The sequence below is a fragment of the Haplochromis burtoni genome, unplaced genomic scaffold (assembly GCF_018398535.1).
Source record: "Haplochromis burtoni strain Fernald_Lab_line unplaced genomic scaffold, NCSU_Asbu1 Contig_134, whole genome shotgun sequence".
NCBI classification, from domain to species: domain Eukaryota; kingdom Metazoa; phylum Chordata; class Actinopteri; order Cichliformes; family Cichlidae; genus Haplochromis; species Haplochromis burtoni.
Genome location: NW_024582495.1, coordinates 908170 through 925564, shown reverse-complemented (window position 1 = coordinate 925564; position 17395 = coordinate 908170). Strand labels below are relative to the sequence as shown.

Sequence of the window (17395 nt, the reverse complement as noted above, 5' to 3'; positions counted from 1 at the left end):
AAAATGTATGTACCTATAACTCCTTATAAAAGCATCCTATCATTTTAATGTCGTAACAATAAGATCTCATTTGTACCCACAAAACTTGAATTATGCATGATATATTATGACACCATCACGTTGCCTAGCAACAGGCTAAAATGACCAATTTTCCTATACATATTGAATTATAATATCTAATTCATTGATGCGTAAAGTACTGGGCAAACACTTTGAGTTACCCCCAATTCTTTATATTTCATTAGGAAAATGGGAAATAAGTGCAGTGATTTAGTGAAATGTGCAAGAGGCAGATCTACTGATGTGGAACAGGATGGGTTGTGCTACCCTAAAATAATCTCTTTCCATTTTGCATATGACAATAGCTACAATTAGCATTGAATATGAATTATAAAACTGAACATACTGCGTTTGACCATTAAAAAAATGGTTCAGCCCACAGTGTTGAAACGCTTTATTTCTTATTTTCAGTAGCAACTCAGATCTATAATTGAGAGCGTGTGAAACTTAAGACTTTCTAACTGATCCACCTCATGTTGTGTAGCATTCTGGATCTTATACTTATTAGGCAGCATGATTATTTATTATACAGGCTATACAGTACATAAAATCAAATGTAACTCAAATGTTTAATTATTTGTGTATATACTTGCAGCATTTGATGTGTTTTACCATATACAGTACATATTGCAGAATGTAACACCTGCATATGTGTAAAGAAATGGATATGATTTTCCCACCCCATCTGATTTCCATGCCACCCTAAGAAAATGTATCTAAATCTCATATATAGTATATAAAGCAGAAACAGAGCTTAAACAGTACTAACAAATTTATGATACTTTTCTGCAATAATTCCATGAATTTTGACAACATACCCATCACTGTTGCCTGAAATGCATTGGCAAACCATGTCAGAGCCTTCATGTGTTTTACACACTTACTGATGACTCTAATCAAAATGGTCAAATTTGGTTAGTCACTCCATAAGATCTGTTGCCACTAATTTTCAATCCAGTCCTTGTGTTTTGACATACCTCAATCTTTTCTCCCCGTTTTCCTTCTTTAAGAATGGCTTCCTGACAGCCAGGTTCCACTGACAGCATTTCTTATGAGGCTTTGGCAAATAGCAGACGAATCAGCTGAAGGACCAGATGGATCCTTCAAGTCTTCACTGTATTTTTTTTTCTTTGAAAATCATCTTGCTGGTGCAAAAACGGCTCACAACTTTTGCATAGTACTGTACATCACTGTTGCAGCCATTGACTGATCTTATTGTTGGGTAGCTTGATCCAAAGTGATGCAATTTATGTGCAAAACGTGAAGGAACTAAAGCTTTAAAATGAAACTACTTGGGGTGAAGTCATGGTTGTGGTTCTGCAAATACTTCATGGGCTTAGTTGACAATGACAAAAGGCATACTCAGTTTTATCCCTTAATCCTCCTGATGACATAACGTTTACATATAACCTAATAGATGTTTGACAGGATTTCACTCTGACTCTGCCCTTTTTAATACTGGCTCAGTCAAAGAAGACACAGATCTACCACACTGAGCAGCGATTCACATCCCATTGCTTTAATTTTAAGAGCACTTTAAGAACTACGAGAGTGGTCGAAATTAGAGCGTTTAAAGATACAATCACGTAGGTGGAGCGCTCGTTTGCTTAGTGCAGATGAATAAAAAGTTCCAATTAGGGTAGCAAAAACTGTCAGTGGCTATTTTAGCACCATATTATCAAAGAAGACCACCTTTTTCATTCCTGTCTTTATAACTTATACTTCAGCGCATTAAAATGAAAAGTTTAGGCGTAACTTACAAGCACAGATGTTCTATTGTTGAACATTCTGACAAGATGTTACGTCTGAAAGAAATTAAACATTCGGAAAAAATAAACCCGTTGACCTGTTCATCTTCAGATGGAGATGTTGAGAGAAGCAGAGGTGCTGTTACGTAAGTCTGAGCCATGCTTGTACACACTGTGTGGTTTTACACTGCCAAGATTTGTATTTTACCAGCGGTAACTAATGCCTCCTGTTAAGAGTATCCCCCCAGTGAGGCAAGTGTTGACAGGCTAATCTAGAATCTGATTTCTGCTTCATGAGCAGTTATGCCTGAATCCCTGAGCGCCATAAAAACAGACACACACACAATCATCCTCCTCCTTCTTCCATAGAAACACAAAACACACATACTACCCACACATAGTATGTACATCTCTTGTTCTATTATTAGCAGACCCACACACAATAGCAAGACAATAGGGAGAGGAGAATAAGATATGAATCAACACAAGTCAAAAGATATTAGTAAAAACAGAGAGGAACAGGAAGTACAGGCTAGAAGAAAAAGTGGTACGTTGGGAGAACGGATGAGGTGGCGTGTATTTAAAGCTGTGAGTTGACAGAGGCTCGAGGTAGGAAGAAGAGTGGGAGGAGAAAGAGCTACGCGAGAGTGGGACAGGTTGAATACAGAGGAGGGCAAGGGTGAAAATAATCAAGAGAGAAAGAATGAAGGTAAAAAGGATGGAGATGAGGGGGGGGGGGGACATGATGTGGAGTGATAGTGCTGGATTCAGTGATTCCTCAAACCTGTGCTGGGCTTGGGGGTGTCAGCGTGTAGGTGAGTGTCTATGTATAGACGAGTGAGCAGAGTGGGAGCGAGGCTCACATGCGGCAGTCACAGGAAGACATTCAGCTTCATCTTTGTGGCAGGTTTACATACCACAGCGCACATCTTACAAAGCAGCCCACAGGTCAGAGAGCACTACCATTTACATCTGTGTGGCTTTCCAGAGTTTTAATGTGAAAATCCATTCGCCTGATTTAATGGTGCGAGCCACTTCAAACTGTGCTTTCACCTTTTTTTTTTTCCTTCTTTTTCTTAACCATTGTCTATGAAATAAGCGTGTGGGAGCGTACTGCGTCATCCCACCTCCAGCCTGACCTGGCTCACTCCTGCTGACAAACAGAGATTTTTGATGTAGCTTCAAGTAGAGTGTGTTTTTATCCCCACCACCACCACCATCTTCCACCAGTTCTTCCACAACCAACCCCCCCCTCCCCCCGGTTTTCCACCGCAAGCTTGAGTCTCCTGCTGCTTGGCAACAGGGCGGACTGCCTGTGTGGGCGTCTGGCGTTAAGTGCCAGGCAAAAGCACTGACAAGGAGGGGCATAGTTACAGTTACGATTCAAATACACATACCAGGCACCTGCTGTACCCTGTGAGTCTGAGTGCACGTGTGAGCACTTGTGCACAGGTGTCTGTGTCTGTGTGTGTGTGCACGCACGCTCTTGATTATAACTGGATATGATTCATCCAAATGAAGAAAAATTAGGCTTCATTTGAATGTGATGTGGGAGACGGAGAAGGAGTAATTCAAGAAACTGATATCACAGCAGATCACCGAAAGGGATATTCTTATTATCCAGAGTATCCAAAGAAACCGCATCCCAACTTTCCAGTGAAACAACATGCACCGTGCGATGAAAACGTGTGGCGGCACTCATCTGTCTTCAATATGTCTCCCGCATCTCCATCAAGTCGTCATTCAATACCGCTTCTGTCTTTCGCCCTGCTCCTGCTCCCACTCCTACCCTCTCTTCACTTCTCTGTATCTCTCTCTATTCTGTGTCTCTCGCCCACAGAGTTCTTCACAGAAGAGCTCACAGCGTTCCCACGGTAACCAGTCTCCCTTATTCGGCTCCGCAGAACGTGTGCATGAGTGTTTGACAAACATCCCGCCTCAAAAGTGCCACTTATCTGCATCTGAACGAGGGGGAAGACAATGCTTAAAGTCGTGGCCGAGAAAAGACTTGGGAATCACGCCTCTGTTGGTCAGATGCTGAGTCCGGGGGCAGTACGCGCAGATTGGAGGCGATTTTGACTACAGATTAGATCAAATAGGCCGACTTAGGATAAATGTCTGAATTCCTCCACTGCACAAAGCACTTCAGACCTTGACTACCTCAAGTAGCAGCATGGCACAGGGAATTATGAGTAAATAAAGTTAAATAAATAAATAAATAAAATGTCCAACTGAGTGACCCTGGGAGAAACAGGCGGAAAACATGGGAAGACCTTATAATTCAATCTCTTTCCCAGTGGATTCAGCTGAAGTCCTAAATCAAAATCAATCAATCCAATCAAAGTTGACTAATCTCTGTATGACACTGGCTTCATAATAAACTAGTGCTTTCAATGTTTATTATTCTTAGCAAACTATGAGCCACGTTCTTTTCTCTCCATTATTATTTTAAATGCTACTGTTAAATGGAGGCATTGCTTATTGTTACAATGGCAAAAATGGGAGGTAAGGATCAAATTGTTTTTTGTCTTAAAATGAGTTAAGTCTTCATTTTTGTAAAACTTTCTAACTGTCTAACTTCTTACTACCCTTACCGACCAGTCTAATTAATCTTAGCGAAACAAGCTCCAGTTTAAATGATAGAAAGAGTGATGATGAGCAAAACTCTTGATACTATAGCGAGGGGTTCATAATTAGATCCCCAGTGATGACTGGACAGCAGCTTAGCACTCTGTCCTCCTCACTAATGACCAAGCAAGACCCATAATCTCTGCGCTAATTTACAGTACACTTGATGCTGTTAAGATGCAATCTGCACACAGCTGCCCTCAGCAAACAAAGCAATGGTGGCTGCTCCAAACACACGAGGACGGAAAAGGGAGGAGGGTATGTCAGGATCAAGATACAGGTGAGGGGAGCAGGAGGGAGGGAGGGACAGGAATGCAATATCGCAACTGTCTTGAGGACAGCTTTACAGTTTCCACAGCAACTCGCATGCACATTTCACTTCCTGTGGAAATCTTTATATCACAGCTGCTTATTTGTCTCCTCGCCATTTCAAGAAAGTCGGGTCTGATGATACATGCAGCTATAAGAGGAATGAAACTGGGAAGGGATGTTGTTTGAATGAAAGCGGCATGGGTTTGTGCCTAGAAGCACAACAACATACTACTTGAGACAATTAACTTTAACATATTACAGCTATAATTTTATCATTTTCATTCTGTCATAAAGCCTATCTATAACATGTGAAGATAACTGCCTCATCAAACCTGTGAATCCATCAGCGTTTCCATATAATCTCTACCCCGATAACAAAAACAGAAGCTAAATCTGTGTGTTTCATCTTAATTATATAGAATATATGCAGAAAGAGGCAGGTTCAGCGGTCAGTCTACACCGGAGATGAAGCACAGGTGCGTGTTTCTAATTGGTCTGGTGATATTTAAAACAAAACATGCATTTTCATGAATCCAGACTCATGCATAGCTAAATATAAATGAACAAAACTATGACTTTTTCTTCGCGTGCATGTATGCAGCCATGAACACTCACTGCACTCAGAAATGGCAAGTAGAAGGCAACAAACACCACCCACATACAGTTGCCTCCCACATACACACGCACACACACATCCATCATTTAAATTTACATCAAGCTAAACTCCATCACTGTAATCATTAGCACCATTACGATATTTTAATTCCCGGCAACATTATTCAGTCCCGAAACCAAAAATATTAACAGGTCTACGATTGGGTTCTTGTGAGATAAACAGCATAAACAGCTGCAGCTTCACTGTATTATTTTTCTAGAAAGTCATGCCAGATCCAGAGAGAATAGATTACCTCCCATCACTTCACACAGCATGTTTCGAGAAGGTCAGTACAGGCTCAGCCGAGCTTACCCACACATTTGCCCGGGGCCAGTTGTATCTGTGCTATCTTTGTTATCATAGGATGTAAAATTTAAGCCAAAAGGCTAAAATGAATACACATTATGAGCTTGATTTTAGCCTCAAGAATGAAAATTCAATCAGGAACAATAACCGTGCTTCAGTTAAAGGCAAGGGAAAAAAGGCAGATGAGCACAGAGGGGAAGAGAAGGAGAACAGCACAAAAGTAATTTCTGCTGCTTCTCTGAGTCATATCTGCAGCAGTGGGAAACAGAAACAGCGAGGGGGAGAGAGTGAGTGTATGTACGTGGGTATGTGAGAGAGAGAGAGTTAGAAACGAAGAGTGAGAGAAGGGGTGGAGTGGGGGTTGTGAAAAGGGGATGGCTTATGTGTAGTAGAGCTACGTAAAATTAGCAAAATTGAGCTCCTTCTGAAATGAAAGGCCATTATCGTTCTCCATATTCTCCCAGAGGAATTAATGTCAATTTCCGAGGGAGCAGTGAACATGCCGTCGATGGCATGTGTGGAGAGGGGAGATAGATGGAGGGATGATGGAATAAAGAGACGCACGGAGACTCGAGCACCTTCACGGGGCTCTTTGGAGCTTCTGAATTCGCCCAGTGTGACAGTCAAAGTGGAGTGAAGAGAAGAAAGATAGCGCAGATCTTTTCTTTTTTTTTTTTGCCATTACATAATAAAACTGCTCTGAGTATGAGCACTATTGGGGTTGTCACCAAGACCTCCTGCCTGTCATCCTATGAGCTGTTTGAGCACACTTACATCCATGTAGCACATAAACAAGGACACAATCTCTCACCCACACAATGAACTGCCACATCTTCACGACATGACAGGCTCTATTGTCAGCACCAGGGTCGCATCAGCTTTATAATAAAGGACATCCCAGGTGATGTCCTGCAAAGCGGGCATACACACTCGCAGGAAAGACACACCGAGGAGACACACACATGCACAGCAGCAGTTGTCACCTCTGGGCCAGTGGTAATTATACTCCAGTCACACTAATTGTCTGTCTTCCTCCCTCTTTCACACATTTTTGTGCACTTACACTAGCACGTGTACTGTATAAACACGCACTTGTTCGCATACACATACATGCGGAGGGTAATACGAAATACATTTGCAGAAGTCTCCCAAAATAACCGCCGCACAGCGAGCTGTGGCAGTGCCCTCAACCCTTCTTGGAGAAGGGACTTCACGTCAAACATCATTTCACCCCAAGGCCTCAGACTCACATTGTTCACACTGCCATTAACAGCAGGAAAAGGATGAAACAGGGTTGCATTTGGGACAGCTGTTTATGATGTGCCGCTAGGAGGAAGAAGAGGAGAGGACTTTGTTTTGATGCATTTCTTGCACGCATGGCTAATAGAAGTGGAGGCGGGTGGGGGATTAGTTTATTCAGTTTCTTTGTCTGAGATCAAAATTGTGGGTTATGTGACCCACACAGAGACACAGGGAAGAGAGGAGGGCTCCTGCTGGAGGACCAAAAACTAATTGGACATAAACAAAGGCAGCTCTCAGAGCCTTGCCTTCCCTTGCCCAGACTCCCCTTTTCATCTCTCCCTCCCTCTTATACACACTCCCGTTGACAGATGGCAAATCAGTGTGTGTGTTCCACCTTTTTCTCTTTTAGACTGAGGCATGCTGAGTAAGGTCGCTCAGTCACTTTCCTCCCCCTTGTCATCCCTTTTCCTCTCCCCCTTCCTCTCCCACATCTTCCTTCTGTCTCTCCCTCTGATCCGAGCCATATTTAGCGTGTCACAAGCACTGACGATAGAGAAATTCATGTTTGTATCTGATCCACTATCAGAGCAGAGCGTATTGTCGCTGACCTAAGCTAATAGGCCAGTTTTGGGCTAGACTGAGTCACAGCCAGACAAGCACAATATGGCTCTGCTGTGCGGGTGACTATTTATTAAATGTGGCACTTCATATGATACGCTTGTCTGATCCTGGATCCAAAGTCAGCTACAATGGCTACAGGCAATTAACAAGGGAGAATCAGCAAGATCTACATTTGCAATTCATCACTGCATTTAACACCCACATAAATAACTAATATGTGCTTCTGTCTAATGACTAAGTCGCCCCTAGGGATGAGGAGAAGGGACCAGAGACAACTCTAATCGATAAGGGATTTAGTCAAATCTGAGTCAGTCATTGATAAGAGGATTGGGACCATAACAACTCAGACAGTGAGCGAAATCCAGTAATAACTGCTAAGATGATTGCGTGTTGAGAAATACATATGCACAAGAACAAACGGCTTCTGTTACCAAGACTGCAACAATTTATTTCACAGTGAGCTTTTTCACATGAATTGCTGCCTACTCACAAAGCTTAATGCTTCCAGAACAAAAGCTGACTCTATCTGCATGTGTGTGCGTGCGGGTGTGTGCGTGGTTAAGTAAAAGCAAGGACAGATGCACTTGCTGTTTGCCAAAGCTGTGTTTTGGAGCACTCTAACTTCAGGTCAGCCTTGAGTTTGGGGGGGAAAAAACTCTCTTCGAGACCAAGCAGCCGACAGTTCAGAGCGAGGAAGAAAAGAAAAACACACTTTGAGCAAACAGTGGGTAGATTTTCATCCAGAAATGCTTCTCTTGCCTAGAAAGTTCAGATCTTTATGAAAAAATAAGACTCTCCTGCCTGGGCCCATGTTTTCCTCAGCATACTACTATGCAACTCCTACAGGATTCACATTTAAGACGGAGATCAGTGCACAAATCATCCTCTCTGCAGGCAGAATCATACACAGCATGATGAAATACACACCTTGACCACTTATCACTCCACTCATAATCCTCCAGCACTTAGCATATTTCCTCATGGTGGTGTATTAACACATTTCATCTTAGGTTCAGTCCCATTACTGCGAGGATTATCTGATGCTTCGTACAGCCTGTCATCATGTTGGCCTATGAATGTTCTGCCACACGTAGCTATCATGCAGACTGTGGTCATTACTATAATTTAGAGCCACTTGGACAAGATTATTGACATTCATTACAGACGGAAGATAAAGCCAGCAGAAGAGGCCCGTGTATTCGAGGTGAACTTACTTTCGGCGCAAGGTGGAACTGGTGTTGGTGTCTGTGCTGTCAGTGCGTTCAAGCCGGTCTGTGGTGGAGGAGCCGCAGGAGAGACCTCGCGTCAGCCTGGTGTGGGTCCTCCTCTCCCTGCCGGGCGCTGGAGTTGTAGCTGATCCGGATATCACCTGAGTTGTTGAGGTGCTACCATTCCCACTGCCACCAGCACCGCTGCCACCAGCACCGCTGCCATGATGGATGGGCAGGGACAGGGGCTGGTTGTGGTTGTAGTTTTGCTCGGGGGTGTCCGTTCCAGGGGTACGCGGGCTGCGTTCCTGCCTCAGGTCCTGGTTCTCTTGGCTGACCCGGTCTAGCTGGCCCTCCAGTTCCTCGATGCGCCTGCGCTGCGTCTCCAGGAGCTTGGCCTGGCTCTCAATGATGTTGTTGAGCTCCAGGAGGTACTCCACTGCCCGGTTTGGGCTCTCTGGGCTGGTATCCATGGTGGGAGCCCTTCCTCTCAGGGTACGACCACCACCAGCCACAGGTTCTACCCCGTGGGGCTGAGATCCACCCTCCCCACCAGCCCTGATGAGTTGGGGGGAGGGAGGGACCAAGAGAGGCTGTGGTGAAGATTAACTATAGGCTTCAGATGTTCAGAAACAGGAACTCACAGATATTAAGATATTGAGAATGTCATAGCGACTACATATCCCCAAACATGAGGGCAAAATTTACCATTATAACATCTTAGTAGCCATTGAAAACGTCACAAAGCCAAGAAGAGAATTTAAAGCTAAAAAAAAAGTTCATGGCACTGTTGAGTGTCCGAGTTCGTGAAGTCCCAGGCATTTTGAAATCGACACGTAGCAGGTAAAGAGTTTGGGGTGTCATGATTAATGTTAATTTACTAAATAAAATGTTTAAAAACAGACTTCCAGGCGGAGAGAGTGACACACATAAGTCTGGTGTAATTTAAGCTTTTCAGAGTTGGATAATGAACTTGCTTCGATGATTGATAGAGAAAAAGAATAAGTAGAATATGAATTTATCCACTGACCTGTGACATACACTGCTCGTTAACTTTAAAAGCTCTGGCACCAGCTTTTGGTTAATTTAAAAAACAACAACAACACTTTATGTTTTCATCGATATACAGGGGGAAAGGGGGTGGGGGAGAGGGGGGATACGCTAGTTTTGATCTACCACTAATTATCAGGCGCTGTCAATCATTATATAACACAGAAAAATCTGCTCCTTCCCACGTTGAATATCCCCGCAGTCTGTCATCGTCGCTTTCAACCCATGATTTGATGTGTCTTTAAAGCACAGAGAGTGAGTAGAGGTGGTTTATGAAGTTCATTCTTGAAGTCCGAATCCTCCTCTTTGGTTCGCCAAAACTACATCCCGTTATTAAAAGACGAAACAAAACAAAAAACACAACAAAACAAAAAATCAAACTAGATCCCAGTATCTGTCTCGCCTTTTCATCCAAGAAAAATGCACTTTACCTCCTCGTCATGCACTCATAAATACTGATCTTCAAGATAAAACTTGTCACCTCTTAAAGGCTAAAACCTAACCGCAAGATTCTGAGGTCCTAAAGTCTTAATGACTGTTTCTAATCTTAAAACTGTACTTTTGTTTTTGCCGCTGGCGTAAAAAAAATCTGAAATTGGTCGAAAAGAACAGGGAGCGTCCTTTCCTACTTATCTGACTCTCAGTGGCAGCAGGTCGGTAATCCATGCAGGAGAGTAGCGCTGAATCTCCTGTGAGGTGGCGCAGAAACAGAGAGGATTTCGCTCCTTGAGCGTCTGAACCGCAGCGTTGCGTGCGCCTTTTCCTCTGGAGCGCATCACAGACAAGCGGGCGAAAATAAGGAAGTAACTTCCGGGCAAGGTTTTCAAAATAAAGGACGAACTGTCGAGAATGAAGTACTGACTTGGGGTGAAAGTCAGTTGATTTGTGGGCAAAAACAAACACGAATTATTAAAAAAGGCGCAAATTAATAAATTAAGGTGCCCTGAGTGTATAAGCTACAGAGCGCTGATTTTCATACAAGATCACAACAAACAAATGCCACAGTCGGTGCAATGGCTAAATATTTCCACAACTTCCACAACTAATGAGCACTGATTAAAAATATATTAAAGGTTGAGCTACCAAACAGTGTAAACTGAAAGTTTATCTTTTGCTTAAAAAATATAAAAGAAAAATTAACGCATCACACAGTCAGTTAAACTTGATGGATTTCAAACTGTCCACTTATGAAGTATATTATGGATCCATTATGGATATATTTCACCTGCCGTAATGGAAATGAAAGTGCCAAAGGTGCACTGCTGAGGCCAAACCCCCAAAAAACGAAAAGATTTTGCGGTGGTCACAGCACATTCCTCTGTCTTCGTCCCTCCTGACGGATTTGACTGTGAATGTGAAAATCTCCTATATGTAAATGGAGTCAACAAAACATCCACAAAAACACATTAAAACTGTTTATTGTGTCTTCTAAGAAAACAAAGACAATATTTTAGGTATAAATGAGACAAAACAAAGTTGCACAAAATACATACAAAATAAATATAGAAATATATAAATACAGAAAAAAAAATACAAAAAAATACTTTAAATTACTGGACAAGACTGATTTCAGCTATCACTCTTAGGAGAGCTTAAGTTAAGTCTCAAGACTGTGGAAGAGATAATCAGGAATTCTCTGATTCTATAAGGAGAGCTGGACGTAGAAGGACTTCAACGCAGCAGAAGGACCAGTATCTGCTCCTTTGGTTGAGGAAAATGAGGAGGAGCACTGCCGGTGGCCTATAAAATGACATCCGTGTTTGTTTCCGATCAAACTGTAAAAAGCAATTTTACGAGGGTGACATGAGAATCTGACATCCTTCACACAGACCAGCACCATGTTATACTGTAATGATTGAGCGCTGCTTTCAAATTTCTATTATGCACATGCCTTCAAAAAGGTTTTCTTTCTTTGCAGTTGATAGAGAAAGACATTTTCTTTGGGTCGGTTAATAGTTTTCTGCAGGAATCTGAATGACTAGTCTAGCTGGTAAATAATACGTCTGTCATTCTTGGTCATTATTTCACAGTCTTCTGAGACAAACGCGCGCAACTTAAGAGCTAATTAATTACCTCTAAACCAGGATATTTCACCATATTAACGACCCATTTCATCCAAAAGTGACACCTTTATTCATACCTCCACACTGTGCAGCACAAAGAAAACGGCATTCAATTTTTTCCTCAGATCTCACAGGTCCTATTACATTTGTCAGATAGTGAATTTAGGAATGCAGCTTTCAACAAAGGAGCGCAAAGAAGACATTTTATATTGAAAATACTGCGAGAATCTCATTTTCTGTCTTTGTAGCTTTACGCATTCCAGGAACCCTGTTGAGCGCCTGAATCCGTGGTGTTCAGGTACGAAAACAATACAGTGCACTGCAACACATTGCAGGTGAAACATTGCCCCTGTCGTGTCAAATAACTCCCTGTTATAACATTGAAATGGCTATATTTGAAGTCGTGATTTAATCCACTTCTATAAGACAATCTCCTGCAGCTGAAGTGAAAGCAGCGCTGTTATTACTGTCGTTTTTTTCCTTTTCTTTTTTCCATTTTGCATCTGAGCTGATTTGAACAGAAGGATGCGGCTTAGGACAACACGAGAGAAAGACAGGCCTCAGAGCGCTGTTATTTTTAGTGTCAGTGCTTAAGTGCTCATATCTACGCTAAGACTCTGTAAATTCACCCGCTTCTCTCCCTGCACAGCAGCTTGGACAGGTGAGGTTGCCTCACTGTACAGTTAATACTCCACTGAGGAGTGAGGCTGTATGCAAAATGCATGCTCTAGCAAGGCTAGATGAATGATTGATCTGCTGGAAATGCTGAGATTTCAGCCTCTTCGTGGCTCTCATTCACCACTAGTTAAAGAGCTTACATCTGATTTATTAACAGACATCTCACCCACATATTGCATCTGAGTATCAGGCTGCATTTCCCCTTCTCTCTCATTCACACACACACCTTCATCTTGTGAAATCCCACTTCACATAAATATACTGCTGTCTATGTTTTTGCTGCCATCTGCTGTCCATTATGTGGACCGAGGAAAGGAACACCATCATGACCACAGAGGAAATTGGTTCAGCAGTTTATTTGCACTTTTATTAGTGTGTTTACAGTTCAGCCATACTTAGGAAATGAAAAAAAAAAAAAAAAAAGAATATTGGCAAACATTTATATATATATATAAAAAGGTCTTATATATAGGCTACCTAGCAACACTGTATGGCCGTTGGATGGAGAATACAGTATGTCCGTTTGGCTGCTGTAATGTCTTTCTGCAAACAGACAGGGAACACCACGCTTTTTATTTCTCTGCTTTGTTCCTCTGGGTACAAATGGAGGAATGACGTCACTTATGGCATCAACCTTTAAATGATTATGGAGTGCTAACAAATAACAGCTGTAACAGTCTGTGTCTCCAAATGCCACCGTAGAGAACCAACGTAATATTGCTTTAACATTTAAATAACATTAATCCATTGTGTGTGTTTACGAAAATGGCGTGAAGTGACTGTAGCTTTTCCTCCTAATGGCTTATCAAGAAAACCTGAGTATATCAAAAAAGATAATTTCATAGAAAAATAACATCTCACAGTATCCATTCAACTTGGCTTCTGTTTTTTCCCCTTCAACAGAATATTTAAAAAAAAGAAAGAGAGCAAAAGAAAACGATGTGCTAATTTGTCACCTCAGATGCAACACCGAGCTCAGATTCTGCAGATTTTTTTTTTTTTTAATATATTTTTGTGGGGCCTTTTTTTGGCATGACTTAAATTACTAAACAGCCCACACACTTCTAGTATGAGAGACCTCAGAGCAAAGGTTTTCACAGTAAGAAAAATCAGTGGTTAGGATAAAGTGGTTTATGTTACCAAGGCAACTGTACGTGGCACGATGGGCACAGCACTCTTTAGAATCTAGATAGTGGTTTTGTACTGACCCCACATACACAATATTTAACAGTACTTGAAATATGCACGCACCTGATGCATATTTTGGCATCTTTTGCTGACTTCTGAAGTAGGGTACGACACAGAGCATTCTAATCCACACCCAAGCAGCATAATACAAAACATTCATGTATAAATAGGACGGCTACAATATAGTTCTTAGTCTGTTTACATTTTTAGCCTTCACAAAAGCTAGTTCTCACATTATTTGTCATCACACAATAATAAATAATATGAATAGTTAGCTGTTGTTTGTAATATCTAGATATATACTGCATATATTCAAATGTTTAGACATATTATAATATATATATATATATATATTTCAATATAAATCCAGTTCCATTTAGTATAGTATTTACAGTGCTTTCTGTTGTCTACAGATATTTACAGAATATACCGTTGGCTTTTAAAAGGGATTTGCATTATCACAATCAAATATAGAACAAGATTACAAGTTGAGGCAACACAAAGAGGATGCTGTACAAACACTGACTCCTCTCAGGCCAGATAGATGCGGCGCGTGGATATGGATTACTGATTGCATTATTATTGCTCAATATCTTCATGAGGTATAAGTGAATTTCTATGTTGTGTTTAAACAGTAGGGGATACTTAAAGGGACAGCTTGACTGAAAATCAAATGTATTGTTTTTCCTCTGGCCTGCAGTGCTATTTATGCTGATAAATCAGCAGCAGTGTCTGTTTCCAGAATCCATAACAACAAATGCCTCAAGGCGCTGTAAGCTGAGATGCTCACAATACTAAGAAAGAAAGCTGGTGATCCTCTATGAGCAAGCAGCTGGTGATGGTGGAAAGAAGTGAAAAAGTGCCTCCCATTCTACTTTTAGAAGAACCACAAGTAATCCTGCAATCTAACAGCGTAGTGCTTTGTTGGAATAAAACGATACTAAGAGGTTTTTAAGCCTGATTATTCAAGAACTTGAAACTACTTTGCTTCTACTGAACTACATCTACCATGCAAAACAAAAATGTAGCTACCTAACACTAAAACTCAAGTGAAGGGGGATACAATTTAACATTTGCACTCTGTCACATGGACAAGCTTCTTGTTACAGGTAGCTGCTCGCTCCTTCTACACAGTGATATGGTTGGTTAGTGCAGCACTGTAGAAAGAAAACATTTCCTACATGAAAACTGCTTACACCAACATTTTCTTTCTTAGTAGCTGGGTATCGATTTCTCAAAAGAGACCCTGCTGCTGAGTTTTTCAAAAACACGAGTGCCATTTAGTTCTATATATACACATTTGAAAGAAGACCAACCAGAAATAGATATCACTAAAATAATCTAGATGGACAAAAAGCACTACAAACCGGAGGAAATAAATGCCAAAATTGATTTTCGGGTGAACTGTCCCTTTGAGAGAGGACACTGCTAATGTAGTGTGAATCACTGGTAGGTGAGAAAAGACGAAAGTGCAACTTAAGTAGGGCAACAGTGCCGAAGGGGAGGAAAAAAAAGACAATGACACTGTTGGGAGAGGGATAATCTTGTTTTGTTGGTGTCATTTACATGTTAAAATATTAACAGCCAGAGACCAGCTGTAAAAAGGCACAAAGAATATGACTTCATACTACTTTAAATATCAAAGTGACTCAGAGAAAAGAAGTTGGTAGTGGGGGTAGCTGCAGAAAACAAGTAGAGGTCTAACAGTGTGAATCTGACAGAATCTGTTACAATGGTTGCTCAGTTTCCTGTTAAAAGTCAAGAGAAATCATTTCTTCTTCCCCCACACCCTGTCCGCCTGCCTGTTCTCCTTCATGACCTGAGTCAGTCTCTGCTGGCTGGGCATGAACCAAGGACCTGGCTGTGTTGTGACCAAAGAAAGAGTTGAGATACTGGCAGCGGACACACTTCCATCAGAGTGGCTGCCTTCAGAGTCTGACTCATCATCCCCCAACTGATCTATGGACAGTGTGGAAGCGAGGAAGGAGAAGGGCTTTCTCTGTGACTCCGGATCAATCACACCCACGCTTCGTAAAGGCCGCTTGACGCTGCTGCTCTGTTCATCATTGTCCTCTTTTTCACACCGATTCAGCCCCGTGTCTTTACTTTTTCTGCTGTCATCACCCCAGGACCTCTCCCACTCAGTCTCTGGCTTCTCTTCTTTCCTCAGTTCTCTGTACTCTGCTGCCATACCCCAGTCGTCATCGCTCTCCTCCTCCCAGATTTCTTTGGGCCTGGGAAGCCTTTGGGTAAGACTTGGAATTGGTAAAATGACTTCCCTGTCACCGTCTTCGCTCTCACTTTCAAACGTTTCCACCACCTCCTTCCTCCTTTCTCCCACCCTCATCAGCTTGTCCCGATTCATAAACTCTTCTCTCTCTAACATCCTCTCCCTCTCTTCGCTCCTGCTTTTCCTCTCTCTGCTCCTGCCTTTTCCTCTTTTCCTTCCCCTCTCTGCCCTCGTTTCCATGTCACTATCATCATAGTTCCTTAGGGCATCTCTAGGTAAACTCTGAGAAGCTTTTTCTCTCCTCCTCCTGTCCCTGGCTCTCCTCAACCTCTCTGTCTGATCAGACATGGGGCTTTGTAAACGCAAGCGTTGTCCTTCACCTGAGACATGTCTTCTTCTCCTTCTACTTCTCCTTCCCGTCCCTTTATCCCTCTCGCCTCCCCTTGACCTGCTTCTCCTCTTCTCTTGTGAACTGCGCCCCCTCCGTCCGGTGGAGTTTACTGCAGCCAAACCCTGCTTCTTGGGGTGATGCAGGAGGGGGGAGGAGGTGATTTGGTGCTCATGGCCTGGACAGACATTGTGTAGGGTTAGGGTGGTGGGCAGAGACAAAAGATATAGACTGAGCAGGCAGTTAAAGAGGAATGACAGCATCTATGGTAAAGAGAATTATGTAATCTGTTATTAAAGACTTCTGAAATCCAGAAAGGTGCCTTAGGTCAGCTTGTGTAATAACAGCTGCTTTTCTATTTTAGTGAAACTTTCATTAGCAATACAACACACTATGGTTATGCAATCAGGCCATTTTCTTTGTTTAACTGTTCAGTGTATGGACAGATTACAAGCTGTCCAATTACTGCTTCAGCATAGGTTTGAGAGACATAAAGCATAATGTTGTACTCTGCTACAATGTTAATTGCTAATCAAGTCCAAGTACTGTCGTTTACTTAATGAAGACAGCGATGCTGGTTTGGTAGAGAGATGTAGAGAGACAGAAAATGGGAGAACTAACAGGAACCATTACCAACCGCGTATTCTCTGTCCGTCCAATGACATAGAAGCAAGGCTCGCCTAGCTTGGAGTTGGTCATGCATAGAGACAAGCTGGAGAGCTCCACTGAGAGAAAGAGAGAGAAAGGGAATGGAAAGGAAACAAAGGAGTGGAGCAGAAAGAAGAGCAGTGTTTGGAAGAAAAACCAACACAGACAAATGAGAAATGTGGTGTGGGAGTGTTAAAAGCAAACAAGGTCAAATGAAACACAGATGTGATGGGTTAAAAGGTGGGAAACACCAGAAGAGAAAATGTTAAAAAAGTAGAGAGCATTTTAGTTAGAATCAGTCCCATAGAAAAACAGGAAACACACCCATAGCAGACATATAACATGCAAAAGCTATGAGGTTGCCCATGTT

General features: G+C 42.1%; 2 protein-coding genes across 6 annotated transcripts in view; both read right to left on the bottom strand.

Moving 5' to 3' along the window:
- The window catches only part of iqsec2b (IQ motif and Sec7 domain ArfGEF 2b), a 30236-nt gene extending 19611 nt beyond the window's left edge, over window positions 1-10625 (bottom strand). Inside the window, exon 1 of the mRNA XM_014336246.2 lies at window positions 8787-10625. Within this exon, the coding sequence (XP_014191732.1) occupies window positions 8787-9253 (467 nt within the window). The 5' untranslated portion in view covers window positions 9254-10625. The remainder of the gene's footprint in view (window positions 1-8786) is intronic.
- Window positions 10626-11393: 768 nt separating this feature from the next.
- The window catches only part of LOC102314376 (membrane-associated guanylate kinase, WW and PDZ domain-containing protein 1), a 51744-nt gene continuing 45742 nt past the window's right edge, over window positions 11394-17395 (bottom strand). For 2 of the 5 annotated variants that reach the window (XM_005930689.3, XM_005930688.3), the window contains exon 17: window positions 11395-16555. In XM_005930689.3, the coding sequence (XP_005930751.1) occupies window positions 15528-16555 (1028 nt within the window). In that variant the 3' untranslated portion in view covers window positions 11395-15527. Of the gene's footprint in view, window positions 16556-16998; window positions 17103-17395 lie in introns of all 5 variants that reach the window. The other 3 variants (XM_005930691.3, XM_005930692.2, XM_005930687.3) reach the window with 3 other exon arrangements.